General features: G+C 44.3%; 2 protein-coding genes across 6 annotated transcripts; one reads left to right on the plus strand and one right to left on the minus strand.

The window, feature by feature from the left end:
* Positions 1-4920: 4920 nt before the first annotated feature.
* ZNF75A (zinc finger protein 75a) lies at positions 4921-18288 on the minus strand. Of its 4 annotated transcripts, XM_025370314.1 has the most exons (7): positions 17281-17474; positions 14543-15066; positions 11553-11748; positions 10737-10828; positions 10320-10446; positions 6476-6583; positions 4921-6308 (listed from the first exon to the last, which is right to left on the minus strand). In XM_025370314.1, exons 2-7 carry the CDS (start codon positions 14948-14950, stop codon positions 5629-5631), a joined length of 1611 nt encoding a protein of 536 aa, XP_025226099.1. In that variant the 5' UTR covers positions 14951-15066; positions 17281-17474; the 3' UTR covers positions 4921-5628. The 4 variants fall into 4 exon arrangements, with proteins under 4 accessions (XP_025226099.1, XP_025226100.1, XP_025226102.1 ...); XM_025370315.1 differs by lacking the exon at positions 17281-17474 and having other exon boundaries at positions 14543-15791; XM_025370317.1 differs by lacking the exons at positions 6476-6583; positions 10320-10446; positions 17281-17474 and adding an exon at positions 18045-18288.
* TIGD7 (tigger transposable element derived 7) lies at positions 17983-25832 on the plus strand. Of its 2 annotated transcripts, none has more exons than XM_025370313.1 (2): positions 17983-18181; positions 24037-25832. In XM_025370313.1, the coding sequence occupies exon 2, from the start codon at positions 24050-24052 to the stop codon at positions 25697-25699; it is 1650 nt and encodes a 549-aa protein (XP_025226098.1). In that variant the 5' UTR covers positions 17983-18181; positions 24037-24049; the 3' UTR covers positions 25700-25832. The 2 variants fall into 2 exon arrangements, with proteins under 2 accessions (XP_025226098.1, XP_025226097.1); XM_025370312.1 differs by lacking the exon at positions 17983-18181 and adding an exon at positions 18212-18472 and having other exon boundaries at positions 22667-25832.
* Positions 25833-27406: the final 1574 nt, after the last annotated feature.

Here is a 27406-nt window from a genome sequence, read left to right on the forward strand (position 1 = left end):
CGCCTGGCCAAAACTGCAGTAAATTTTTATCAATGAAGTGGAAGCATGTGTGTTTTTTGTTTTGTTTTGTTTGAGATTCTTTATCAAGTATCTTCAGAGATTATTTCCTGCTTTATCTTCAAAAACTGGAAAGGAAGGGTTAAAGAAAAGACAGTAGCTTATGTTCATGGCAAGTACCTCTCATCGCAGTCCAGTTCCAAGGAAAAATTCCAGCGTTTTCTACAGTGGCTGCCGCCTTGTCTGCTGAAGGAGTTCTGCTTTGTTGCATCTTCTCTCCTAGGGTTTAATGTTGGTAAATGAGTAACTCTGGCATTTGTACAAGGCTCCCTAAGACTCCTGGAGCAGTCAACCAAGTCCAGGGACATAATTGAATCTGCAGATTCCTGGGGACTTGTTTTGAAAAAGACTTGAAATACACATAGGAAGAAAGGCCCAAAAATAAATGTTAACTTGTCAAAAAAAAAAAAAAAAAAAAATTCAACAGTAAGCTTTCTTAGTTTTTCCTAAAAGGTGCATCATATCCAAACACTGTAAAGCTTAATTTTTAATGTTAGCACTAAGATTGGTGCAACTCAAGATTCATTATCCAAGCTGTGGCAGAAATGAAAAGTGATTCAGATAGTTTTCCTAAATCTGAAAATCTGAAATGCAATGCAAGAGGTAGCTTGCTTAATTCCTTTCACAGGAGGGATTAGGACTAGAGGAACTGCTTTAGGTAAAGTACATGCATTATCAGATTTGGGTGAATTGTACAGGAGAAAAGTCTTACAGATGCTTGACTGAAGAAGGCATTTCAGTACAGCCCATCTACCATTGCCCAGTGGAGGATTAATATATGAAGGAATCTTAGGCACGTAGCAAATTTGGTTGATGTTTCAAACAGTGCCCTCGCCTTGGTCCCCAGTGAACCCACACAAGAAAGAAAAAGCGACAAGTGTAGAAAAGATTCAGAAACAAAAGTATGCTTTTTGTTTGGGTGGATTTCTACTGGGACGAACAGTAAAAACGCGAAGTATGGGCAAAACTTTGTTTCCCACTTGAGGGCACTTCAGACAGTCTATACAGCAGAGAATTCAGTCCACAGAAAGAATGTGGGGAGAGTTTCAGCAAGTATTTATGCACTAGAAAACCTCTAAGAGAAGAGTAACAGGGCAGCCTTCATTATACATAACAGGGAGGAGTAACCAGGAAATGCAGGAGTAAATGCTTCAGTGGCATGACTCAACAAATATTTGGAAAATCCTTTATGAACTCCAATCTTTTGTTACCAGTTGTCCATTTAGATAAAAGAGGCTGCTGGGCATTCTTCCACAGACTCACCTGGGACATTCAACGCTGTTCTTAGTAGTTCCAAAAGTTAACAGAAACCCTAGGAGTTTTAGTTTTGAGATTTAGTTTGATTCTAAGCCCTTCTGTTCTTTCCCTCAAGTTAAAAGATATCTGAGGTTGGGCATGGTGGCTCATGCCTGTAATCCTAGTACTTTGGGAGGCCAAGGCAGGAGGATCACTTGAGCTTAGGAGTTCAAGATCAACCTGGGCAACATAGCAAGACCTCATCTCTACTAAAAATAAAAAAATAATAACCCAGGCATGGTGGCACATGCCTGGAGTCCCAGATACTCAGGAGGCTGAGGTGGGAGGATTGCTTGAGCCTGGGAGATTGAGGCTGTGGTGAGCCCAACCTGGGCAACAGAGACCCTTGTCTCAAAAATAAAATGTATCTGAGGTTCTCAAGGTGAGCTCAAGGTTCCAGTCTGCTTAATGGCAGGGAGAACTCTAGGTCTGGGATGGTCCCAGCACTGTACTTAGACTAGTGCAGGGGAGAGGTCAGGAGACTAGACGGGGTCAAAGATACAGTTCTCGGATATAACCTTGAAGCCATGGTAAGGCTGCTATCTGAACGTGCTAAAATAAAGCTTCCTTCTTGTTTCCTGGAAATCACCTGCTGGTTTATGGACATATTTGTGAGAACTTTAGTACTAATGTTTAAGGCTAAACCTAGGATTATGTGTTTCTCATATTTCATTTTTAAAGCAAGCCTCAATAGATTTTAATATCATGATGTAAGTAATCTGTTCTCATATCATCTGGTATCATTTTAGTAATCCAGTCTCATCTCAAGCTACAGAAAACCCTTCTTCCACTCCCCACCCCACAAATTCGAAGGTTGTTATGAGACATCATGTTATGCGCAACAGCTGAGTACTGGCTAAGCTATGACTTTCCCCCTGGAGGATTCTCACTCCACAACTGGAACTGTCCTGCTCCTGCCTCCCTGCCCAAGTTTCTCCCCAATTGTCTATCATCCCTTAGTCCAGGAAGACAAGACACCTTACTGTCTACACTGATCTGGGCAAATTTGCTTTTGCCCTGTATCTCATCTGTTTTCTGAGGCACAACTCGCTGAAGATACGACAGAGGTAGTTAACAAACCATTCTTTGAAATCTGCACTCATATGAGGGAGGCAATCCCTACCCCCTACCCCCCACCACAGCCCATTCAATAGAAATGCCTGTTTTGTGCATGAGGCAACGTGCCGGGAGACAAAGAATAAGGGAAGTGGGCCAGATAGGGAAGGAGGGTTGCCTTGTCCCCTTGAACTGACCTCCCGTAAGATTTGTCCCAGACAGCAATGTCTTTCTTCCCTATCATCTACAATCTTGGGAGCTCCTATGTGGTCCCATTAGTGTTGCATCAGCTCAGTTTAGCATCCATGGGAAGCCAGATCTCTTTTGAAGGTCAAAGGCTAGGTAGAATGAAAATGGAAAGGTTCAGAGCTCCAGCAGAACAGTCACTCCCCCAACTGCCCTTTTCTAAGCTCTATTAAGATTGGCCAGGTTGGCTGGGCGCGGTGGCTCACGCCTGTAATCCCAGCACTTTAGGAAGCCGAGGCGGGCAGATCACGAGGTCAGGAGATGGAGACCATCCTGGCTAACAAGGTGAAACCCCATCTCTACTAAAAAAAAAAAATATAGCCAGGCGTGGTGGCGGGCACCTGTAGTCCCAGCTACTCGGGAGCCTGAGGCAGGAGAATGGCGTGAACCCAGGAGGTAGAGCTTGCAGAGAGCCAAGATTGCACCACTGCACTCCAGCCTGGGCAACAGAGCAAGACTCCGTCTCAAAAAAAAAAAAAAAAAAAAAAAAAAAAAAGATAGGCCAGGTTATGCTACAGAAACACACACCACCAATGTCTCAGTGGTTTAATAGAACGAATGTTTATTTCTTGTTCTCACAAAGTCCATTATCGGTCTGGAGACTCTCAGGAATAGCCGCCCTCCATGCAGTGGCTCAGTGTTCTGGACTGCTTTGATTTCACGGCTCCTCTCACTGTATGTGGTTCCATGATTAAGGCAGGAAAGGAGAGCACTGGTCTTGTACCAGAAAAAAAAAGAAGAAAAAAAAAAAAGAAATAAAAGCTTCAGCCAGAAGTGAGGCTTCTTCTGCTCACAACTCATTGACCAAAACTGTCTCATAACCTCATCTTAGTGCAAGGAGCAGGAAAGCAAAAACCATTCTTTTTACTGTTCACTACAAGTTCCATGAGGGGATGCAATTTTGTCTCTTGGCCACTCCTGTGTCCTCAGAGTATAGGACAGTCCCTGGCACATCATAGGCCTTCATTAAATTGACCAGAATGAATGAATGTAGTGCCAGAAAGAAAGCCACACATGATCTGGGAGAAGAAACAGAATCCTGGAGGTCTTAGGTTAAGAATGTGCTGGGTAAGAGCTATGCAGACCAGAGCTCCAGAGTTGGCTGTACTTAAGAAACAATAATTAGTATAGGCTGGGCATGGTGGCTCATGCATGTAATCCCAGCACTTTGGGAGGCCGAGGTGGGCGTTTGAGGTCAGCAGTTCAAGACCAGCCTGCTCAACATGGTGAAACCCCGTCTCTACTAAAAATACAAAAAATTAGCCAGGCGTGGTGGTAGGCGCCTGTAATCCCAGCTACTCTGGAGGCTGAGGCAGGTGAATCACTTGAATTTGGGAGGCGGAAGATGCAATGAGCTGAGATCACACCATCGCACTCCAGCCTGGGCGACAAGAGCAAAACTCTGTCTCAAAATAAATAAATAAATAAATAAATAAATAAGCAGTTTGGAAGAGGTCAGTTATTTAACCCCTTTCCTGATATACCTAAGAGCTCTAAAAGGAATGCACCTGAGTCACTGCTGTACCTAAATAAGCAAGTTGTAAGAAAATCCATTGGCTATACAGACTTTTGGCAATCCATCAAATTAACCACCTGAGGCTGCTGTTAAATGCTGTGCTGGAAAGAACAAAGACAGGTAGAGCTTACAGTGTAGGACAAAACAACATGGATGTGGATTTGCTCATCCTCGCCCAACACGCAGCACGAGTTCCCAAACCCTTTATTTAGGGAACCGTCTCCTCCTGACTAGATGTCCAGGTCTCCATGCCAAATGAGCCACAGGATCCTGTCTGCAGCACACACACTCCAACTCCCATACAAACATTAAGTCTTTTTTTTTTGAGACGGAGTCTCACTCGGTCGCCCAGGCTGGAGTGCAGTGGCGCGATCTCAGCTCACTGCAAGCTCCGCCTCCCGGGTTCACGCCATTCTCCTGCCTCAGCCTCCTGAGTAGCTGGGACTACAGGCGACCGCCACCACACCCAGCTAATTTTTTTTATTTTTAGTAGAGACGGGGTTTCACCTTGTTAGCCAGGATAGTCTCGATCTTCTGACCTCGTGATCCGCCTGCCTCGGCCTCCCAAAGTGCTGGGATTACGGGCGTGAGCCACCGTGCCCGGTCAAGTCTCTTATTCTTAGTAACAAAGAAAAACCAATTAAAAAGTAAATAAACAAAATTCTGAGTTGATCTTAATTCCCACTAATTTTCTTTCAGGCCTTGGCCAAGTACGAATTTTTATACCTGCTTTATCCTACTGACATTGTAAGTCTAGTTTCTTTTATTGCAGAAAATTATTTACATCTTATATTCCATGGCTACAAATTCCAACCCGTTTACCCATGATTCCATTAGAGATGTTTTCTGTTTTCCAAACATCACCAATGAGAGAGGCACAAGTTAGTGCATTAATAGTTCATCTGAAGATTCCCTAGTGGTGAAGTTAACATGATTTCATCACAGTAGAAAACTGTGATAACAGGATCCAAGAGCAGAAGTTGCCAAAAAGTTCAAGAAGGAACTCAAATGATGTTCAACTTTGCAAACCGTGTCCAATGATAAAAGAAAGAAAATCCAATTTCATTCTTGGAACACTTTACATTGTAATTCATTTCTGCCTCATGAGACTATTGAAAGTAGTAAGCCTGCTACTGTGAAGAGAATGGTATGCAATTAAACATGCATGTTATTGCTTTTCATTTTGGAAGACCACGCTGCAAATGTATCTATTGGATGTGTTCAAGAATGACTGGAGAGATCAATGCAAAACGAACAATGTTTACTTCTGTGACCACAGAAAACTACTGAGTGGCTGCAGACCAAGTCTTGATTATTTTCTGTGAAACATATGTTTATCCCCGCCATTTTCTGATGTAAAATTTTTCAAGGTTTGTGATTTTTGTTTTACACAAATTTTAGTGTCAAGCTCCATTTGGTGAATGTCTTCAGAATGAGGACACTGGACAAGCTTCTCGTCACAGGTGGAGTTTCTGGTGTCTAAGAAGGCTTGACCGCCTGCTGAAATTTCTCCTGCATATGCTGCAAGTATATGGCTGCTCACCTGTGTGGGTTCTCCGGTGTTTAATAAGGTGGGAGTTCTGACTGAATTTTTTTCCACATTCATGACATGTGAAGGGCTTTTCTCCTGTATGAGTTCTTTGGTGTGTATGTAGATTTGTATTTTGACTGAAGCTTTTCCCACACCACGAACATTTATATGGTTTTATTCCTTGGTGTGTTGTTAAGTGCTTATTAAGATCTGAACTCCACCTAAACCTCTTATCACACTGTTGACATTTATAGGGTTTCTCTTCAGTGTGAATTCTTTGGTGCTTAATCAGGTCAGAGCTAACTCTGAAGGTTTTCCCACATTCCTGACATTTAAAAGGCTTCTCTCTTGCACAATCCTTCTTGTGACGATCCATAAGTTTGAGCAGCTCTTGTTTCCAGGTTGAAAGTTTCTTTCTTTTCTTCACTGGAAAATCTTGGTGCCATTTCCCCACTCTGTGAATATCAAAATGATTTTCTTTGCCTGCTGTTTTCTGGGGAACTTTTACTTTGGCCTTTTTTGATATGATGTCTGCTGATGCTTGTATTTCTAAGTCAGAAAGAGATACAGGCTGATGATTTTCAGTGTCATTTTTGAGCTTTAACCCTGTTGGAATAAACATAATCACCCATCTGTATCCCAGAACAAGAAAATCATAGGAATAAAAAGAAAAATTCAATGATTTTAAAAAAAAGGAACAAAATCTTAAAATGTTAAGCCCTTGCAAAAGTTCACATCAAGGCACATTTCTCCACTTCCCATGGTATATTTACCTGTAGATTTTCCGGCACTATCCTTAAACTCCCGGGACACTTGAACCCATGGCTCTTCCCCTTGCTCTAGACAGGAGATCACTTTAGGTTTGGGGAGCACAAACAATGCTGTCAAATGGACAAAATGAGGTCAAGGACTGGTAACTTAACAGTGAATTGGTCCACTAATCCCAGACTGTTTCAGGATGACCAAAGACATTTTACAATTTGTTACTCCAAATGGTTAAATGGATAGACTCCAAGATCCAGTATCATGTTTATACTGTGCTATACTGATAGGTAGCTATGCAAAGCAGAGACTAAGAAATAAACCTATGGTAGATCAATGAAAAGGATACAGGGAATGGGAATCCAGTATACATTCTCCCTCTTTTGCCATCAATACCCTATATCCAACCAAGGGGGAACCAAGCTCCAGAAGTTGCAGGGAATATAAGCTGGTCTTATTAACTCTTTAGAAGGACTCAGCCTGGATAAGACCAGGTATGGCGGAGCCAATGTGAAGGATGCTGACTTGAGTATCATAAGCACAAGTGATTACTATTATAATTACAGTTACTTTTTATTTAGCCTTTATTCTTTAGCCACAGGCCCTCAGCTAGGATAGATTTCTACCATTCCTATAGATTACTGGTTCATATGCAGGTACAAGAAACAGACCAAAATCACTTCGTGAAATTTCTCTAATTACAGATTGCTAGATATGAAACTGTCACTCATTCATTCAACAAACATGTACTGAGTGGCTATGGTGTGTTAGGCACTGCTCGAGGGCTAAGGATATAGCAGTGAAGAAGACCCCTAATTTCATGGACTTTATATTATAGTATAGGGGTGGCACAATCAATCAATAAACAAAATAATGTCAGGGAGTGATAAATGTTTTAAAGAAAACTAAATCATGGTAAACAGTATTTAAGATTCTGCTCCTGTGAAGCTATTTTAGATAAGGTCCTGTGGGACACCTCTTTGAGAAAGTAATACTTGAGCAGAAACCTAAAAGTGAGTTTTACCGCATGGCAGAAAAGTATGCAAGGCAAAGGAAAAGTAGAAATAAGCCTGGCGAGTTCAAGTAACAGAAAGATGACCAGTGTGGCTAAAGAGGACTGAGTGCACAAGCACACCAGTAGCAGGACACATGTGCAAAGAAGTCCATAGTAACCTGACCAGGGAGGGTCCTGAGGCCTTGGTAAGAAGTTTAGATTTTTCTCCAAATATGGTAAGAAGTAACCACAGCCTTCTGAAGCAAGGAAACGCAACCATCTGATTATGTTTTCAAAAAATCAATCGGGGTTCTGTGTAGAAAACAGACTGTGGAAGGACAAGAGCGGAGGCAGGGGACCTGTTAGAAAGCTACTGACATTGACCTGCTTCAAGATGACACTGGCTAAGATCAGCATGCTGGCAGTGCAAGGAGCTGAAACATGGTTGCAGTCAGGATATGTCGAAGTAGAGTTAAGAAAACTTGCTAATGAATTAACAGTGGGGTATGATGGCAAGATCAGGGTAAAAGATGACAGTACTAGCTGGGCACGGTGGCTCATGCCTGTAATCCCAGCACTTTGGGAGGCCAAGGCAGGCAGATCACAAGGTCAGGAGATTGAGACCATCCTGGTTAACATGGTGAAACCCCGACTCTACTAAAAAAATACAAAAAATATTAGTTGGGCATGGTGGCGGGCGCCTGTAGTCCCAGCTACTTGGGAGGCTGAGGCAGGAGAATGGTGTGAACCCGGGAGGCAGAGCTTGCAGTGAGCTGAGATCGCGCCACTGCACTCCAGCCTGGGTGACAGAGCAAGCCTCCGTCTCAAAAAAAAAAAAAAAGAAGATGACAGTACTTTGTTCGCCCTGAGCAACTGGATAATGGTGGTGCCCCTTACTCAGATGGGAAAAACATGATGGAGAAGATTTGGGGAAAGGGAAGGAAGGGATCAAGATCTCCACGTAGGATAAGGAATGAGCATGTACATTTGGAAAAAGCTCCTCAAGTGATCTGGATACACTACCTACACCCTCCCCTACACTGTCTAGTTGAGAATCAACCAGCTCCTGGAACAGTGAGACCCTCTCACAGGGGTTCATTCTCAGTAAGCTGGGAACAGATTACTCAACTTCTACACAAAAAGAAGGGAGAATCTTTACCTAGAGAGATGACAGTCTCATAGTTTTCCTGCATTACATCATTGTAGAGGGCCTTCTGAGTGTATTCCAGTAACTCCCATTCTTCCTGGGAAAAATATATGGCCACTTCTTCAAATGTCAACAAGTTCTAAAGAAGAGAATGGACTTCAGCTCCGAACTTGCCACTGCAGAAGCAGCCTAACTGGGTATGAACTGCATGGTAGGCCAGGCGCTAAAGAAATTAACAACACGATTTAAGGGGAAAAAAAAAAAAAAAAGCAGGGCAGAAGGCAGAAAAACAGGAGCCAACGGGTCAGCAAACAGCCTACTAGGTACCCAGTTCCCTCTGGGCCAAGCCTAATTGTCCAGGGTAGAACCTCTGGGGCTAACATGCCTCAGGGCACATGCTGGGCAGTATGGGTCTTGGGCAGCAGGGAAAGGCAGACAAGGTCATGCTGAGGTAGCCCTACACTGCTGGAAAGCACAGCTCACCTGGGATTGAGGCAAGAGGAGCTCAGGTGCCACTGTCCAGTCTTTGGTGTTTGTCTGCTCAGGAAAGACTAAAATCTGTTGAGCAGGCAAAGCTGTGGGTGGAAAAGAGCCAGAGGGCATTTCTCTTGTTTCTATGAACATCCGTAGCTCATTTCTAAAATACAGAAGATTCTGATTCTTTCTGGAAAGATAGGACGCCTTTTTAAGAGTGTATACGGTAACCACTTGGTTCTTTGTAAATTAGAACCAAGTGTCTACCAGCCCCTAGAACCGGTTCCCCAGATGATTATCCTCGGTTTTCATGAGGAAAGTTAATAAAGAGACATGTATATATATATGGGTTTTTTTCCCCCTCGCATGATATAAATTGTTCTGAGTTGAGCAAAACTTAGAAGTACTCAATTTGAAAATGAAGTACTCAGGAAGCCCAGTGTGCCAAATAAAATTAAACTAGAGGGTAAAAATGAACTTGACAAATTCAACTAACAGCAAGGAGACCAGCTAAGTGGCTGGTAAGGACTGAGCAAGGGCTTGAGTAGCAGATGAGGGCAGACAGGTGAGCAGGAACCAGATTGTAGAGTGTTCTGGAGCCCTGGTAATATCAGACTTTTTTTTTTTCTGAATGTAAGTGACCACATGCTTTTGAGGCAAGGAAATGTCATGATCTGATTAGGTTTTTAAAAGATCAATCTAGCTTCTGTATAGAAAACAGACTGTGTAAGGGCACAAGGAGATGCAGGGGCCCCTGTTAAAAAGCTACTCATGTACGCCTGGTTCAAGATGACACTGGCTTATACAAGGATGCTAACAGTGCAAGAAGCTGAGACATGGTTGGAGTCAGGATACGTCAAAGTAAAGCTGAGAAAACTTGCTAATGAATTAACAATGGGGTATGATGACAAGATCAGAACAAAGGAGGACTGTTACTTTGTATGCCTTGAGCAACTGGATAATGGTTGTGCCCCTTACTGAGATAAGAAAGACATGGAAGAGGAAGTTTGGTGGAAGAGAGAGGGAAGGGATTAAGAACTCCATGTAGGGTAAGCAATCAGCACGTACATTTGGAAAAAGCTCCCCAGGTGATCTGGATACACTACCTACACCCTCCCCTACACCATCTAGTTGAAAATCAACCAGCTCCTGGAACAGTGAGACACCCCTCACTGGGGTTCCTTCTCAGTAAGCCAAGAATAGAGTACTCAACTACATAAAGGGAAGGGAAAATCTTTACCTAGAGAGATGACAGTCTCATAGTTTTCCTGCATTACATCATTGTAGAGGGCCTTCTGAGTGGGATCCAATAACTCCCATTCTTCCTGGGAAAAATACATGGCCACTTCTTCAAATGTCAACAAGCTCTAAAGAAGAGAATGGACTTCAGCTCAGAACCTGCCACGATACAGAAGCAGCCTAGCCACCTGGCTGTGAACTGCATGTTAGGCCAGGCGATAAAGGAATTAACAGAACATGATTTTTTTTAAGTGAGAAGGCAGAAAAAAAAGGAGCCAAGGGGTCAGCCCACAGCCTGGGAGGTACCCAGTTGCCCAGAGAACACCCGGGACTAACACACCTCTGAACCCCTCCTGGACAGTTTGAATCGTGTATAGCAGAGAAAGGTAGCCCTAAACAGCTGGAAAGCACAGCTCACCTGGGACTCAGGCAAGACGTGCTCAGGTGTCACTGTCCACTCTTTGGTGTTTGTTTGCTCAGGAAAGGCTATAATCTGTTGAGTAGGCACAGCTGTGGGGGGAAAAGAGCCAGAAGAAATCTCTTTTATCTATAAAATCCTGAGCTCATTTCTAAAATACTGATCCTGACTTAAGTACAGATAGGACACCTTTACACATGTGTGGTGTGTGTGATGCCTGAAGCAGTCTCTTCATAAATAAGAACCAAATATCCACCAGCCCCTAGAACCAGTTCCCCAATTAACCATTTCCTCAGTCTTCATCAGAGAAATAAAAGGGAAATCCCTTTTTCCTCTCATATTTTTCTGAGTTAGACCAAAATTTGATATCTTAAAATGAAGTACTCAGGGACTCCACCGTATGGTAGGAGATGAAGTTTTTTGTCTTTTATTATGTTTTTCCTGGTACACAATTGTTTTCACATTCTGCCACTAACAGCCCATCTGATCCCAATTCCTTCTGTATTTTATGAGGATGAGGTGACCCTAAGCCTTCTCACTCCATTTCTTTCCTTCCTCTCCACTTTTCTAAGGAACAGAGTTCATGCTGTTATTACCAAGAAGAGTTCTGGGGTTTAGCTATTTCTGTTCCCTCGGCCAACTCCCACTTTCATCCACAGTTGGCATTTCTACTGCTGTCTGGAAGGACATCATAGTTGCTATCAAAGCTGGTTTTACAAATCCACAGAGCAGGGTATTCAAAAAATGCCCATGACATTTTGGGTGAATAAACTATTATCACAGCTCCCAGAAGGAAATTATCATGAAGCTCCTTACCCCTCTCATACACGGGCTCAGTCTCTTTATGAGTATTCCTGCTGAGCTGTTCTTGCAGACCCTGGTATGTATTCCAAAATTCTTCATCTTGGGATACGTCCACTGGTTGGGAATCTGCTGACTTCAGCCTGAAACTTGAGGCCTCTGTTGTTTCTCCCAAGAGCACTGCCTCCTTTCCCAGCTCATGGACTGCAACCTAGAAATAATTCCCATCCTTGTTACCACAGAACTTACTTTTGGTTTGTGGGGATGGAGGCAGAGCAACAGGTATACAGCCCACATTGTCAGTAGTGTAAGACACTAAAAAAAATGACAAAGGCTTAAAGATACTGGGCCACCAATGTTCCACAAATGTCTATACACAAATAGGAGAAAACTAGGGTAAAAGGAAACAAACCGTGGTTCCTGCCAGCCCTTCAACACAGCAGCTTCTACTCCTCTGTATATGGTCTAGGTCAGGCCACTGGCAGGGTTGGGCAGGCCACTCATCTTTTTTTTGTTTGTTTTGTGAAGAGTTTCGCTCGTTGCCCAGGCTGGAGTGCAGTGGCATAATTTCGGCTCACTAGAACCTCTGCCCCCTAGGTTCAGGCGATTCTCCTGCCTCAGCCTTCCAAGTAGCTGGGATTACAGGTGTGCACCACCATGCCCGGCTAATTTTTGCATTTTTAGTAGAGATGGGGTTTCTCCATATTGGTCAAGCTGCTCTTGAACTCCCGACCTCAGATTATCTGCCCACTTCGGCCTCCCAAAAGTGCTGGGATTACAGGTGTGTCATTGTGCCCGGCCGGGCAGGCCACTCATTCTAATGCTGTCTTGTCAGGCCTTTTCTCTTGACTTCAAACCCACAATTGTGGTTTTCTATCTTCTACTTTTCACTAAAATTCAAAGAAATGAATTTAAAAGTCTTCCTGTCAGCCTGATTATGCCTACAGCCACAGGTTTTCAGAGAATTGGGACAGAATGGAGAAAAAAGGGGAAAGAGTGGCTCCAACCTACCTCCAGATGATTTTGACACAGAACATAGGTCCTGCCCTGTATTCTTCCCAGCAGACCTGAGGTCAGTAGATGTGTCGCCACCCACCAAGGTCATACCCTGGCTCCCTACTTGTCAGCAGAGCCAAGGAACCACCATTAAGGGAAGGCAGTAGAGGCTTTCATCTACTGTAGGGAGGACATTACCCATCAGTGCATTTCTTCTCCTTGGCTATTCTGTTGGGAATTTTCTTTTTTCCAAATCTTTGTTTCCCTTTTTTCTATGTTTTCTTTTCTTTTGCAGTCTTCCCCTAGTTATTTTTCTTTTTTTTTGAGACAGGGTCTCACTCTTGTCACCTAGGCTGCGGTACAGTGGTGTAGTCATGGCTCACTGCAGTCTCAGGTGATCCTCCCACCTCAGCCTCCCGAGTAGCTGGGACTACAGGCACACGACACCACGCCCAGCTAATTTTTGTATTTTTTGTAGCGACAGAGCTTCACCATGTTGCCCAGGCTGGAATGCAGTGGTGCAATCTCAGCTCACTGCAACCTCTGTCTCCTGGGTTCAAGCCATTTTCCTGTCTCAGCCTTCTGAGTACCTGGCATTACAGGCACATGCCACCACGCCCAGCTAGTTTATGTATTTTGTGTAGAGACGGGGCTTCAGCATGTTAGTCAGGCTGGTTTCAAACTCCTGACCTTGTGATCCATCCGCCTCAGCCTCCCAAAGTGCTGGGATTACAGGTGTGAGCCTCCGTGCCCGGCCTAAAACTTTTTTTTTTTAAGAGACAAGGTCTCACTCTGTTGCCCAGGCCAGAGTACAACGCTGCAATAACAACTCACTGCAGCCTCACATTTCTGGGTCAAGCAATCCTCTCACCTCAGCCTCTTGTGAAACTGGGACTACAGGCATGTGCCATTAGCCTGGCTTGTTTTCTTTTTTTTTTCATAGCAACAAGGTCACACTATGTTCCCAAGACTGGTCTCAAGCGATCCTCCCACCTCGACCCCTAAAGTGTTCAAAATATAGGCATGAGCCACCGAACCCGGCAATTTCTCCTTTTCTTTAAATGTCCTTGTTTTCCTGTGTTCTCCTTGTGGATCTGCCCCTTCTTTTTTTTTTTTAAGACAGGGTCTCACTCTGTCACCCAAGGGAGTGCAGTGGTGCGATCTCACCTCACTGCAACCTCCACCTCCTGGACTCAGGTGATTCTCCTGACTCAGCCTCCCAAGTAACTGGGACCACAGGTGTGTGCCACCATGCCTGGCTAATTTTGATGTTTTTTGTAGAGACGGGGTTTCACCATGTTGCCCAGGCTGGGCTCAGGGGATCTGCCTGCCTCGGCCTCTCAAAGTGCTGGAATTACAGGTGTGAGCCACTGTGCCTGGCCCCCCCCCCTTTTTTTTTCTTCGTGAGATGGAGTCTTGCTACGTCACCCAGGCTGGAGTGAAATGGCGTGATCTTGGCTCACTGCAACCTCCGAGGTTCAAATGATTCTCCCTCCTCAGCCTCCAGGATAGCTGGGATTACAGGCACCAGTCATCATGCCCAGCTAATTTGTTTATTTTTGTAGAGAGAGGGTTCCACCATGTTGTCCAGGCTGGTCTTGAACTCCTGACCTCAGATGATCCACCCACCTCAGCCTCCCAAAGTGCTGGGATTACAGATGTGAGCCACTGCACCCGGCCTCCCTGACTCTTTATTACCTTTTATTCTGTTTCCAAGTACTTAAGTCCTGTCTCCTTGGCCAAGCCAGACTAGGCCCATCACCCTCAATTCACCCTGGCTCCAAAGAGGGCAAAAGCAACTCTGTTTCTCTAAGGCCAGGGAAGTATCTGCCACAATCTCTGAAACCTCTGAACTTTTCTGTGGGTCTGTAGTTTCAAGTCCCACCTTAACTGTCCTAAAAAAAAAAACAGTGACCTAATGCATCTAATTTCTCAACTAACTGCCACCATCGCTACTATATCCACCTGCATCCTATTTCACTGTACATGCCAGGAATCTTTCTTCTCACCCCATTCCATGTTTGACCAGATTCCCTCTGCAAGTGTTCTACCAGAGCCACAGCTTCCTCAATGCTCTGTGGATGGTGCTTCTGCATCTGGGTCTGTGTCTCCCTGGGCAGAATAGTCAGGAACTGCTCTAGCACAAGCAGTTCCAGTATCTGCTCTTTTGAGTGGATCTCTGGCCTCAGCCATAGATGACATAATTCTTGAAGTTTGCTGACAGCCTCACGAGGTCCAGCTGCTTCATCATAGGTGAAGTTCCGGAAGTGCCAGCAAGAGCTCTTAGGATCGAGACTGTCCATTTGAGGAGATTTTTTACTCTGACCGGAGCTCTCTCTTGCAGGTCCCTTGGTCTCCCACAAAGCCCTGATCTGAGGGTCCAAGTATGCAGCCACTTTCAGATCTACCATCATCATTCTGCTCTAGGAAGTTCTGTTCCTATGTTAAGACACCCAATTGGTACCACGTTTGACAAATGAGATCCCGTCTGGTCTTGTACAAAAGCAATAAAAGGATCTTCTTCCTAAAAGCACTGAGGACAAGAAAAAAAAAGTACATATCAATAAGAAACTCACATGACCCTCATCACTTGCTACTTATGAGAAAAAAGAACAGAAAAGATGTTCTATCTTCCCTTCAAAATCAACTAGCAGGTTCTTTGTTTTTCTCCTTTTCTATTATTCAGCTCAAGCACAGCACAAAACAGACAAATGTCAGTGGACAACTGTCTTTTTTATAAAAAGAAAAACAATTTAGGAAAGGTTGGTGGGTAAGAAAATTGGCACCCACTGGCTGAAAGGTATTTTGGGATTTTCCAAGGATTTAACTGGTGTGCCTCCTATCCCATATTCCCCATAAGAAAAGAATAGGAGAAAATAAGATTAGGAAAACATTCTGAGCTTCTCTTAAATTTTAACAGATCATCCCAGTCTGTCTTTAGTAAGGGGAGTACAACTTTTATGACCCTTCACCCTCTTGTGAAGACGGAAGCCTTCACTTTAAAAACATTTTAGGCCAGGTGCAGTGGCTCATGCCTGTATTCCCAGCACTTTTGGAGACCGAGGTGGGAGGATCACTTGAGCCAGGAGTTTCAGACCAGCCTGAGCAACATAGCAAGACCCCGTCTCTACAAAACACAAAATTAAAAAAAAAAAAAAAGCCAGGATGGTAGAGCACACTAGTAGTTCTAGTTCAGGAGGCTGAGGTGGGAGAGTCACCTGAGCCTAGCAATTCAAAGTTGCAGTGAGCCATGACCTCATCACTGCACTCTGGCCTGGGAGTTAGAGCAAGACTTTGTCTCTCTAATTTAAAAACTAAAAATAAAGGCACCTTAAAAAACAACATTTTAGATTTTCCATTGTAGGAATACTGGCAAAAGAGCTGAGACAGTGAGATCAAAATACAGTAGGCCGGGCGCGGTGGCTCACGCCTGTAATCCCAGCACTTAGGGAGGCCGAGACAGGCGGATCACGAGGTCAGGAGATCGAGACCAGCCTGACTAACACGGTGAAACCCCGTCTCTACCAAAAAAAAATACAAAAAACTAGCCGGTTGAGGTGGCGGGCGCCTGTAGTCCCAGTTACTTGGGAGGCTAAGGCAGGAGAATGGCGTGAACCTGGGAGGCGGAGCTTGCAGTGAGCTGAGATCCGGCCACTGCACTCCAGCCTGGGTGACAGAGCGAGACTCCATCTCAAAAAAAAAAAAAAAAAAAAAATACAGTAGTACCCCCTTATCCAAGGGGTGTAAGTTCCAGTACATTCTGTGAATACCTAAAACCCCCAACAGCATCTAACTGCATTTTACTATTTTCTCTATGTATACATGGCTATGATAGTTTAATTTATAAATGAGATACAATAAGAGATTAACAATAAAACACTGTAATAAGTTACTTAAAACTGGTGGGGCGCGGTGGCTCATGCCTGTAATCCCAGCACTTTTGGAGACCCAGGGTGGGTGGATCACCTGAGATCAGGACTTCAAGACCAGCCCGGCCAATATGGTGAAACCTTCTTCACTGAAAATACAAACATTAGCCAGGTGTGGTGGTGCGTGCCTGTAGTCTCAGATACCCAGGAGGCTGAGGCAGGAGAACTGTTTGAATCCGGGAGGCAGAGGTTGCAGTCAGCTGAGACCGCGCCAGGGCACTCCAGCCCGGGCAGCAAAGCGAGACTCCATCTCAGAAAAACAAAAAAGGGTTAAAACTTATGAACTATTTATTTCTAGAGTTTTCCATTTAATATTTTTTGTACCGCAGTTGACAGCGGGTAAGTGAAACCCAGACAAAGTGGGGGGAGGGGTTACTACAGAAGGAAAGTAAAAAAGTAAACTATTTTCAGACCATGTCTCCCAAGTAAGCAAAAATATGCTCATCATTCTTCTTTGCAAGACACATAAAGCGTGCCATGCAGATGATTTATATTATATATATATATTTTTTTGAGATGAAGTCTCTCCCTGTCACCCAGGCTGGAGTGTAGTGGCGTGATCTCAGCTCACTGCAACTTCCACCTCCCGGGTTCAAGTCATTCTCCTGCCTCAGCCTCCCGAGTAGTTGGGATTACAGGAACACACCACCATGCCCGGGTAATTTTTGTATTTTTATTAGAGACAGGGTTTCACCACCTTGGCAACGTTAGTCTCGAACTCCTGACCTCGTGATCCACCCACCTCGGCCTCCTAAATTGCTGGGATTACCGGCGCGAGCCAACGCGCCAGGCCTGTACGCATTTTTAAGTGTGCTTACTTGATCTGGACAAAATCACAGCTGGTCTGTGTTTACAAAATATCACGTTGTAAGAAAGGATATTTTATTTACAAAATATCAAGTCATATTTTCTTTTTGTCGCTGATGTTTACGAAATATCAACTCCAATAGGAGCTGGTGACGATGAAAGTGAAACTTTTGCTGACTTTACATTTCTCGGAAGGTCATTTAGACTTGTAAGTGGGGCTGAGGAGAGCCGTGAGCCTCACTTTTCCTGAAGTAAGCCAGCAGAAACGGCACCGAAATTCTGGCCAGGATGCCACCGGTATTCAAAGAAGCGGCCAGCGCCCCGCTGCCCACACCGGCTCCGGAAGCACAGAGACACTTCCTGTGTTTTTGCATCAGCAGAAGCCGCTAGCCCTGAGGCTAAACCGAGCGCATAACATCAGCCGGACACGGAAATGCCAGCGGAGGCGGTAAAGGGTCTGAGGTAAAGGAGCTGCAGGCACTGCTGCCTGCCGGCACTCGGATTCGCCACAGCTTGTGTCTGCGACAGGCGTGCCCGCGGGCACTAGGCAAGCGGGCAGTGTCCCAGCGAGCTTCAGCCGCGCCTCTGGACTATAGCTGCGAAAAGCAGGGAGAGAATGGTTTCTCGAGCCCGACGGGGGCCCCGCCTCAGGATCCAGCCGCGCGGCCCGGAAGCGCCGCGGCCGCCGCCTACGGAAAATGTCTGCCTCCCTGCGGCCGCCGCCGCTTCAGCGGCTTCAGGGTCTAAGCCATAGGGGAAGCTGCTTCTCGGTTACCTCCGCCAGCCTGGCTTCCGTGAAGGCCGCTCCTCGCTTTCTGACGCTCAAACTCAAGCCGCCGCGCGGAAGGTTGCAGATCTGAGGCGCGCAACCGCCGTCCCACAGCGGTGCTGCCCTACCGCTGCCCTGTCCAGGCTCAGAGCCCGAGAGCCGGCCGGAAGTGGAAGTGACGCTTTCCGAGGGCGCGCGGAGGCCCGCCTTCCGGCTAAGGCGTCTGAAACCGGCCTACTTCCTCGCCAGAGAAACTGCTGCCGGCCCCGGAGGTGGGGTAGGGTTAACGCTACCGAGTCTCCAGACCCGCGGAACCCTAGAGGGCCTTGCAGCGGCTCACCGCGTGGCTGTCGCCGTCTGGTGTTCCCAGTGGGGGAGGCGTCGCACTGCCACGTCTGTTCTGTGTGGCTGTCGGGGCCCGAGAGCCTCGCCGGGTAAGGGTCGCCGCCCAGCTGCGCGCGCCGCGTCCTCGGGCTTCCCGCGGCCCGGCCGGCAGTGCTCGAGCTGTTGCTGGGCTCGTCGCAGCCTCCTCGACGTAGAGGCATTTTGTCCGGGTCGGGCCACTGGCTAGCTCAGAAACAACGGCCCCCCGAGGGTTTTGTACCGTTTTCTAGGTCTCGTGGCGCATTTCCCACAACTATTTTTTCTTGTGAGGTAGGTTTGAACCTGTGAAATAGGTACTTTTTCTACCTCTCCTTGACAGAGAAACGAAGACCTAATGACTTGCTCAGGGTCACGTAGCTCAGCAGTGGCGGCGGCTAATCGGAAATAGCTCTCCTGTTGTGATATCTTCTGCGTTTTCCACTCCAGTATTCTTCCCAGGAAAATGGGAACCTTGTTTTCATCTCGTATCTCATGCAGCGCCTAACATAGTCACCTGGATAAGATAAGCATTCCACACATATTTACTGAATCATAGTTATAAGAATCTAAGTGTTTTGGGTGTTCGGTGATCTCTGAATTAATCAGTTTTTGTAATGTCAGTCTGTACCAGTTGAGGGATTATTTAATAAGTCCAGTATGAGTGGTTTCCGAATTACCAGTTTTTGTAACGTCAGCCTATACCAGTCAAGGGACTATTAAGTCAGCTATGTGTAGCCAGTGTTACAGATCTGAGTAAGACGTCTTTGTCCTTGACTGGGCGCGGTGGCTCAAGCCTGTAATCCCAGCACTTTGGGAGGCCGAGGCGGGTGGATCACGAGGTCAGGAGATGGAGACCATCCTGGCTAACATGGTGAAACCCCGTCTCTACTAAAAATACAAAAAACTAGCCGGGCGTGGCGGGCGCCTGTAGTCCCAGCTACTAGGAGGCTGAGGCAGGAGAATGGCGTGAACCCGGGAGGCGGAGCTTGCAGTGAGCCGAGATCGCGCCACTGCACCCCAGCCTGGGCGACACAGCGAGACTCCCTCTCAAAAAAAAAAAAAGACGTCTTTGTCCTTAAGCAGTCTATTGAAAGGACTGAGGCAATGTCATGAATATCAGTAACAGAAAGTAAGAATAGGACATAAACTGAATTCTGTGAGAACTCCGAGAAAATCAAAGTTGATTTGGGGTTGGGGAAATTATAAAAGACCTTTTGTCCACAGGGATTTTGTCCACAGCAGGGTATGGAGACACATTCCAGGCAGAGGGAAGAGTGGGAGTAAAGGCTTTAAAAGCTAGAAACTATTAGAGTGTGAGATCTTAAGTACGTTTTTACTGAGTTGGGCTGCATTTAGAGGAAGAGTTTTAAAAGTTAGAAAATGAGTTTATGTAGAACTTATACTGGAGTCCTTTGAATGGGAATGAAAAGAGTGCATTTGGCCGGGCGCGGTGGCTCAAGCCTGTAATCCCAGCACTTTGGGAGGCCGAGACGGGTGGATCACAAGGTCAGGAGATCGAGACCATCCTGGCAAACACGGTGAAACCCCGTCTCTACTAAAAAATACAAAAAACTAGCCGGGCGAGGTGGCGGGCGCCTGTAATCCCAGCTACTACTCGGAGGCTGAGGCAGGAGAATGGTGTAAACCCGGGAGGCAGAGCTTGCAGTGAGCTGAGATCTGGCCACTGCACTCCAGCCTGGGCGACAGAGTGAGACTCCGTCCCCAAAAAAAAAAAAAAAAAAAAAAAAAAAGAAAAGAGTGCATTTAAGAAAGTAAATCCTGAGGGGCCGGGCGCGGTGGCTCAAGCCTGTAATCCCTGCACTTTGGGAGGCTGAGACGGGCGGATCACAAGGTCAGGAGATCGAGACCATCCTGGCTAACATGGTGAAACCCCGTCTCTACTAAAAAATACCAAAAAAAACCTAGCTGGGCGCAGTGGCAGGCGCCTGTAGTTCCGGCTACTCGGGAGGCTGAGGCAGGAGAATGGCGTAAACCCGGGAGGCGGAGCTTGCAGTGAGCTGAGATCTGGCCACTGCACTCCAGCCTGGGCAACAAAGCGAGACTCCGTCTCAAAAGAAAAAAAAAAAAAAAGAAAAGAAAAAAGAAAGTAAATCCTGGAGCACCATTTGAGCGTTTTTGACCGAGCTTCTTTCTAGGGCAGTTCATCTAAGGTAAGTTTAAGGTGAGAATGAAGATGAGAGGCCATTGCCAGGTCATTATGCTATTTTTGCTTTTGGATAGGATGGGATGTAACTCATCTTAGGCATAGATCTTGATCCTTTTTAAGTGAGAGAGAAAGATAAACAGAGATTTAATAATGAGCGTCTGCCTAATCACTTGAATATGTGTCTAAGTAGGTTCATTTCCTTAATATCTCAGCCAGGTTGGGACTTCATTTCTTCAGAAGTAAGTATTGTTCTCAGTCTATCAGAACCAGTGGACAGTAACGCCCTCAGCATTAAGATTCTCATCACGGCCGGGCGCGGTGGCTCAAGCCTGTAATCCCAGCACTTTGGGAGGCCGAGGCGGGTGGATCACGAGGTCAGGAGATCGAGACTATCCTGGCTAACATGGTGAAACCCCGTCTCTACTAAAAATACAAAAAACTAGCCGGGCGTGGTGGCGGGCGCCTGTAGTCCCAGCTACTTGGAGGCTGAGGCAGGAGAATGGCGTGAACCTGGGAGGCGGAGCTTGCAGTGAGCCGAGATCGCGCCACTGCACTCCAGCCTGGGTGACACAGCGCGAGACTCCGTCTCAAAAAAAAAAAAAAAAAAAAAAAAAAATTCTCATCACTTGGCCCAATGCTGAATATATAATTAGCATTTATTAAGTTGAATAAGTGAAGTTCTGCTAGCAGTGCTAAGCAGTGCCCTTGGATATCATTGACAGGCCTGATTCATAATATAGTTAGGAAGTTGGTTAAAGGGAGAAGAAAATGGAAAAGGGATTCATGGGAAAAAGAGGCATGCAAGGCACAAATTGTGAATAGTGAATGAGGGGCACTGATGATTTTCATTATGTGAGGTTTGCTGCCATAGTGGCTTATCCTTTGAAGCCCACAAATGTTTCTTGAGCCTTTCCTTTTGGTTTCATTCACCTCCCCTTGCTTGGGCACTGTTTTAGAAATGATGGCCATAGCTGGGCGCAGTGGCTCACACCTGTAATCCCAGCTCTTTGGGAGGCCTATGTGGGTGGATCACTTGAGGTCAGGAGTTCGAGCCCAGCCTGACCAACATGGCAAAACCTTGTCTCTACTAAAAATACAAAAATTAGCGGGGCATGGCGGTGCGTGCCTGTAATCCCAGCTACTTGGGAGGCTGAGGCACGAGAATGGCTTTAACCCTGAAGGCAGAGGTTGCAGTGAGCTGAGATTGCGCCACTGCACTCCAGCCTGGGCGACGGAGCCAGACACCATCTCAAAAAAAAAAAAAAAAAAAGACGACGGTACAGCTGAGAAGCATTGAAAGCAAATATATTAATTCTGAGATAGCCACACAACTGCCATAGTGAACTGAATATTTTTGCTAGGTGACTGGCTGGAGTTAATGGTGCTGCTATTGGTTAGCAGATACTTTATTTTTCCATTTACAAGTGAAAGAAATAAACCAAGATTTATTTCTGAGTTATCACTTACTAATTGCCTTATAGTAGCCTCATTTAGAAAGTTGCTTGATCTTAGCCTGCCATTGGCTCCACACCCTAATTACTACCATATTCTCTTGTAATCTTCTCCATGCTCCATCACTCATAGTTGGCATTTCTTGCAATGAATGTTAGAGGAAAACCAGTAGTCTGACTCTTCTGGGTTATTAGATGAGAGACTTAAGAGATTTCTTTGGGCTAGGCGTGGTGGCTCACGCTTGTAATCCCGGAACTTTGGGAGGCTGAGGCGGGCGGATCACCAGTTCAGGAGTTCGAGACCAGCCTGGCCAACATAGTGAAACCCTGTCTTTACCAAAAAAATACAAAAAGTAGCCGGGTGTGGTGGCACACACCTGTAGTCCCAGCTACTCAGGAAGCTGAGGCAGGAGAATTGTTTGAAACCAGGAGGCGGAGGTTGCAGTGAGCTGAGACAGTGGCATCGCACTCTAGCCTGGGTGACAGAGCAAGACTCTGTCTCAGAAAAGAGAGAGAGAGAGAGAGAGAGAATTCTATGTAGTTGGGGAATGAATGGGCCAGTCAGATTCTGCCCTAAATAAGAGGAATAATAACTGAGATACCAGCCATTTCCCTTATTTCTCTGACATACTTTTCTTTCTTCATAGCACCTGGAATGGATAAAAGTGGCAGTTTTTGTTTCTTCCCATGAGGTTGTGTATCTGGAATGAGAACCAGGAAATTAATCTAGACTAAGACATTTCTAAGGACCTGGAATGGCTTTGGGGAGCACCAGGAGGACCCGAAAAGAGTATTTGAGGGCTAGAGGGACAGAAGAGTTTGCCAGCAGGATTTATGAGAAACAATTGATCAGAAACAGCAGCAGAGAAACCTTTTAGATTTCTTCTGTGGAAAAGTTGAGTCTTGGTTCAAATTAAGTAAAATAAACACTGAAGAGAAATCAAACTCTCAAATATGAAAAGTATGTTACTTACAATGTAAATTTAGGAAAGCAAATGAAAGGACAGCTCTTTAAAATGTTTTAACTATGGTGAAATATTTGTAAAACTTTTGGGCTCATCTCTAAGAATTACTGTGATTCTGAAACTTGTTCTCAGAGAACAGTTTCAGTGAAAAATAGCACTTGAGAATACATCAGATGTTCCCAAGAAAGAAGACCTGAGAATGGTAAAGTGCCACTAACGAATTATTTACATACTTATATATTACCTTGGCAAACACAAGAGACACTCAAGTTAAAGCACGGTGCTTGAGAATACTATATTGAATGCAGTAAAAGTTGGATTTCTTTCATACGTACAACAAAAACTACTTACTTACTTCTTCACTTCAAGATTCAGTACAACTGTTCCTAAATTCCAACTCTCCATACATCCCGATGTCAGGGTCCTTGTAGCCCTTATCCAGATAGATGAACTGCTGCCCAGTGAGCGCTGTATACAAAGCAACATGAGCGCCATTCTCTTTTCGGGCAGTGAGGTAAAATCAGGTCTTTTTGGAAGGGGAGAAGCCACATTGCATCTCTGCTACACCCAAGATTACTCTGTCATTGCCTTTGGGTCTTTCACACTCCCTTCTTCTCAAGCATCGGTTTTTATTGAAACTTATTCCACCGGGGTCCTTTCTTGTGAGCACATCTTGCTCAAACCCTCCTCTCTTGATATTGTCCCTTTTCCTGTATTGAGTTAGGGAAAGTATGCAGGTATTCTTGTCATTCCTGACCGAGGCTGTTATATCTGTCAAAAGAGAAGAAGTAGGTGGCATTCCGAAAAATGATGACTCATGGCTTGCAGGAGCAAAAGCCAGACAGGACTTTGGAACTGGGAGCTTTCTGAGTACGTAAGACCTCCACCTCTAGACTAACTCTTCAACCATGGTTATCCCCTTCAGTCCATTATCTTCCAATACAATGCCCATGCCTTCTGGGGCTTTGAGCTGTTTTGTTTTAAAAATGTGGAGGTTTTTTTTGCCAGTTCATTAAGGCTTTTCCCTTTGTTTTTTCCTGTTGGTTGTTCAGAGTTAAATTCAGTATGAATAAGAGAGGGAAATATACAACACTGAATCTGGAGGAGAAAATGAAGGTTCTAAGTAGAATTGAAGCTGGACGATCACTTAAAAGTGTAATGGATGAATTTGGAATCAGTAAGTCAACATTTTATGACATTAAAAAAAATAAGAAGTTAATTCTAGACTTTGTACTAAAGCAGGACATGCCATTACTAGGGGCTGAGAAGAGAAAGAGGACAACCGGAGCCAAATATGGTGATGTAGATGATGCGGTCTACATGTGGTACCAACAGAAACGCTCAGCTGGTGTTCCGGTAAGAGGCGTGGAGCTTCAGGCTGCTGCAGAGAGATTCGCACAGTGTTTTGGGCGAACAGATTTCAAAGCTAGCACTGGTTGGCTTTTTAGATTTCGAAATCGGCATGCAATTGGGAACCGAAAAGGATGTGGGGAACAAGTCCTAAGTTCAGTTTCTGAAAATGTTGAACCATTTCGACAAAAACTGTCCATGATAATCAAAGAGGAGAAGCTGTGTCTAGCTCAGCTATACAGTGGGGATGAAACAGACCTCTTTTGGAAGTCAATGCCAGAAAATTCTCAGGCAAGTAGGAAGGATATCTGCCTACCAGGGAAGAAAATAAACAAAGAAAGGTTGTCTGCCCTTTTATGTGCAAATGCAGATGGAACTCATAAATTAAAATCAATCATTATTGGAAAATCAAAACTGCCCAAAAGTGTGAAAGAGGACACAAGTACATTGCCTGTGATATATAAACCCAGTAAAGATGTTTGGTTCACCAGAGAATTGTTTTCAGAATGGTTTTTTCAAAACTTTGTTCCTGAGGTCCGACATTTTCAACTTAATGTCCTAAGATTTCATGAAGAGGACATCAGGGCGTTGTTACTTCTGGACAGTTGCCCAGCTCATCCTTCCTCTGAATCACTAACCAGTGAGGATGGTCGAATAAAATGTATGTTCTTTCCCTATAACACTTCAACCTTGATTCAGCCAATGAATCAAGGTGTGATCTTGAGTTGCAAACGACTGTATAGATGGAAGCAACTTGAAGAGAGTCTTGTAATATTTGAAGAAAGTGATGATGAGCAACAGAAAGGAGATAAAGGAGTTTCCAAAATTAAAATGTACAATATAAAAAGTGCAATTTTTAACTGGGCAAAAAGTTGGGATGAAGTAAAACAAATAACCATAGCAAATGCATGGGAAAATCTTCTTTACAAAAAGGAACCTGAATATGATTTTCAAGGCTTAGAAGATGGGGATTTTAGAGAAATTCTTGAAAAATGTGGGGAGTTGGAAACTAAGTTGGATGATAATAGGGTGTGGTTAAATGGAGATGAAGAAAAGGGTTGTCTCCTAAAAACCAAAGGTGGAATAACAAAGGAAGTTGTTCAAAAAGGAGGAGAAACTGAGAAGCAGACTGCTGAATTTAAATTATCTGCTGTAAGAGAGAATTTGGACTACCTTCTTGACTTTGTTGATGCCACACCTGAGTTTCAGAGATTCCACTTCACGCTGAAAGAGATGCAACAAGAAATAGTCAAGAAACAGTTCCAGAGTAAAATCCGTTCTAGAACTGGTAGCTTTTTGAAACCTAGGCCTCATAATATTAAGGATTCCTTCAGTGGGCCTTCAACTTCTGGTTCTAATCATTAGATTTTGTGTTTAAAGATTTCTGCCATTATATGATGTAGGCCTGCTGTGAATTGTCATGTTTTAGCAACTGACATTATTTTGTATATCAGTGCCCATTTATATAATGGTTATAAAATTTACAATTTGAAAATAACACATTTGTGTTTCTTTAAATTTATTTAAATAAATTTATGTTTCATAAATTCATTTTTTTAAATTTTACATAAGGATCTGAATAATGAAGTATTGTCCCAGATTATCTAAGGTGGAATACCTTTGAGAAAAGCATTAGTTTGTAATCATAGCCTACAACAAGGAAACTGTGCTGACTAGTTCTAGTTAGCTTTAAGATAAGGATAGGTTAGGTTTTCAATTTAATGATAAAACACACTGCTTTCTTAACTCTGTTACTACCTATTTAGTGTTTGTTTTCCTCTTACTGTGAAAGTAGCATGCTGATTATAGGGATATATAAAAAAGATCAAAAGCACTCAATTCTGTTGACTAACGATATCCTCAACACTTTGGTGTATACCATATATTTTTTAAATAGGCAGATTACATTGTAAATAAAACCCTACCTCTTACTGTCTTAACATATTTTATGGTTTGTTAATAAGTTAGCATTTATTGAGTATATAGGATTGTATATATATGTTAGTCTTCATAATAATGCCTTCCCTTTTCAAATACATAAGGAAACAGATTTAGATTAAGTAACAAAGGTCACATAAACTAGTAAATAGCAGAGATGAGACTTAAATTCTATTTAATGCCAAATCTCAGGCTTTTAACCATCATTCATGCTGCACTATTTCTTAGAGTTTCCCTTAGATCATTAAAATCTCTTAACTTCACAATGGATGGTTTTGTTTTTGTTTTTTTTTTTTCTTTTTTTTTTTTGAGACAGAGTCTCGCTTAGTCGCCCAGACTGGAGTGCAGTGGCGCGATCTCGGCTCACTGCAAGCTCCGCCTCCCGGGTTCACGCTATTCTCCTGCCTCAGCCTCCCGAGTAGCTGGGACTACAGGCGCCCGCCGCCTCGCCCGGCTAATTTTTTGCATTTTTAGTAGAGACGGGGTTTCACCGTGTTAGCCAGGATGGTCTCGATCTCCTGACCTCGTGATCCGCCCGCCTCGGCCTCCCAAAGTGCTGGGATTACAGGCGTGAGCCACCGCGCCCGGCCATGGATGGTTTTTTAATACCCCACCAGGGGATGTAACATCAGTTGAACTACCAGGTCAAAGAATGAACTTTTGAAAAAACTTCGATACACACTGTTAAATTGCTTTCACATTCCCGCCATTATTTTGAAAGTACTTCTCCCTATGCACCAATCCCAACATTGAATATTGTTATGCTGTTAGTTTTTGCTAATTTTGTAACCAAAAGAATGGTATCTTTATGGCTGTTCCCTATTTAGTATAATATAAGGTGTCAGGTGAGTTGATATTTGCAAATAATAAGCTTGCTTTGGATAATTAGTTATTGGCTTTCAGTGTTTCCTTTCTCATATATTCAAGAATCTGTTTCCGAGATGCATATTCTATTACACTGGTGAATACTAGGCAATTATAGTATAAAATTAGTGACTAAATACAGTACTACTGGTGTCTACTCTTGCTCTAGTACCTTGCCATTTTCATTACTGGTTAATGTGAATTTTTCTTTTTTTTCTTTTTTCTTTTTTTTTTTAAGATGGAGTCTCACTCTGTCACTTAAGCTGGAGT

Source organism: Theropithecus gelada, chromosome 20, assembly GCF_003255815.1.
Source record: "Theropithecus gelada isolate Dixy chromosome 20, Tgel_1.0, whole genome shotgun sequence".
NCBI lineage: Eukaryota > Metazoa > Chordata > Mammalia > Primates > Cercopithecidae > Theropithecus > Theropithecus gelada.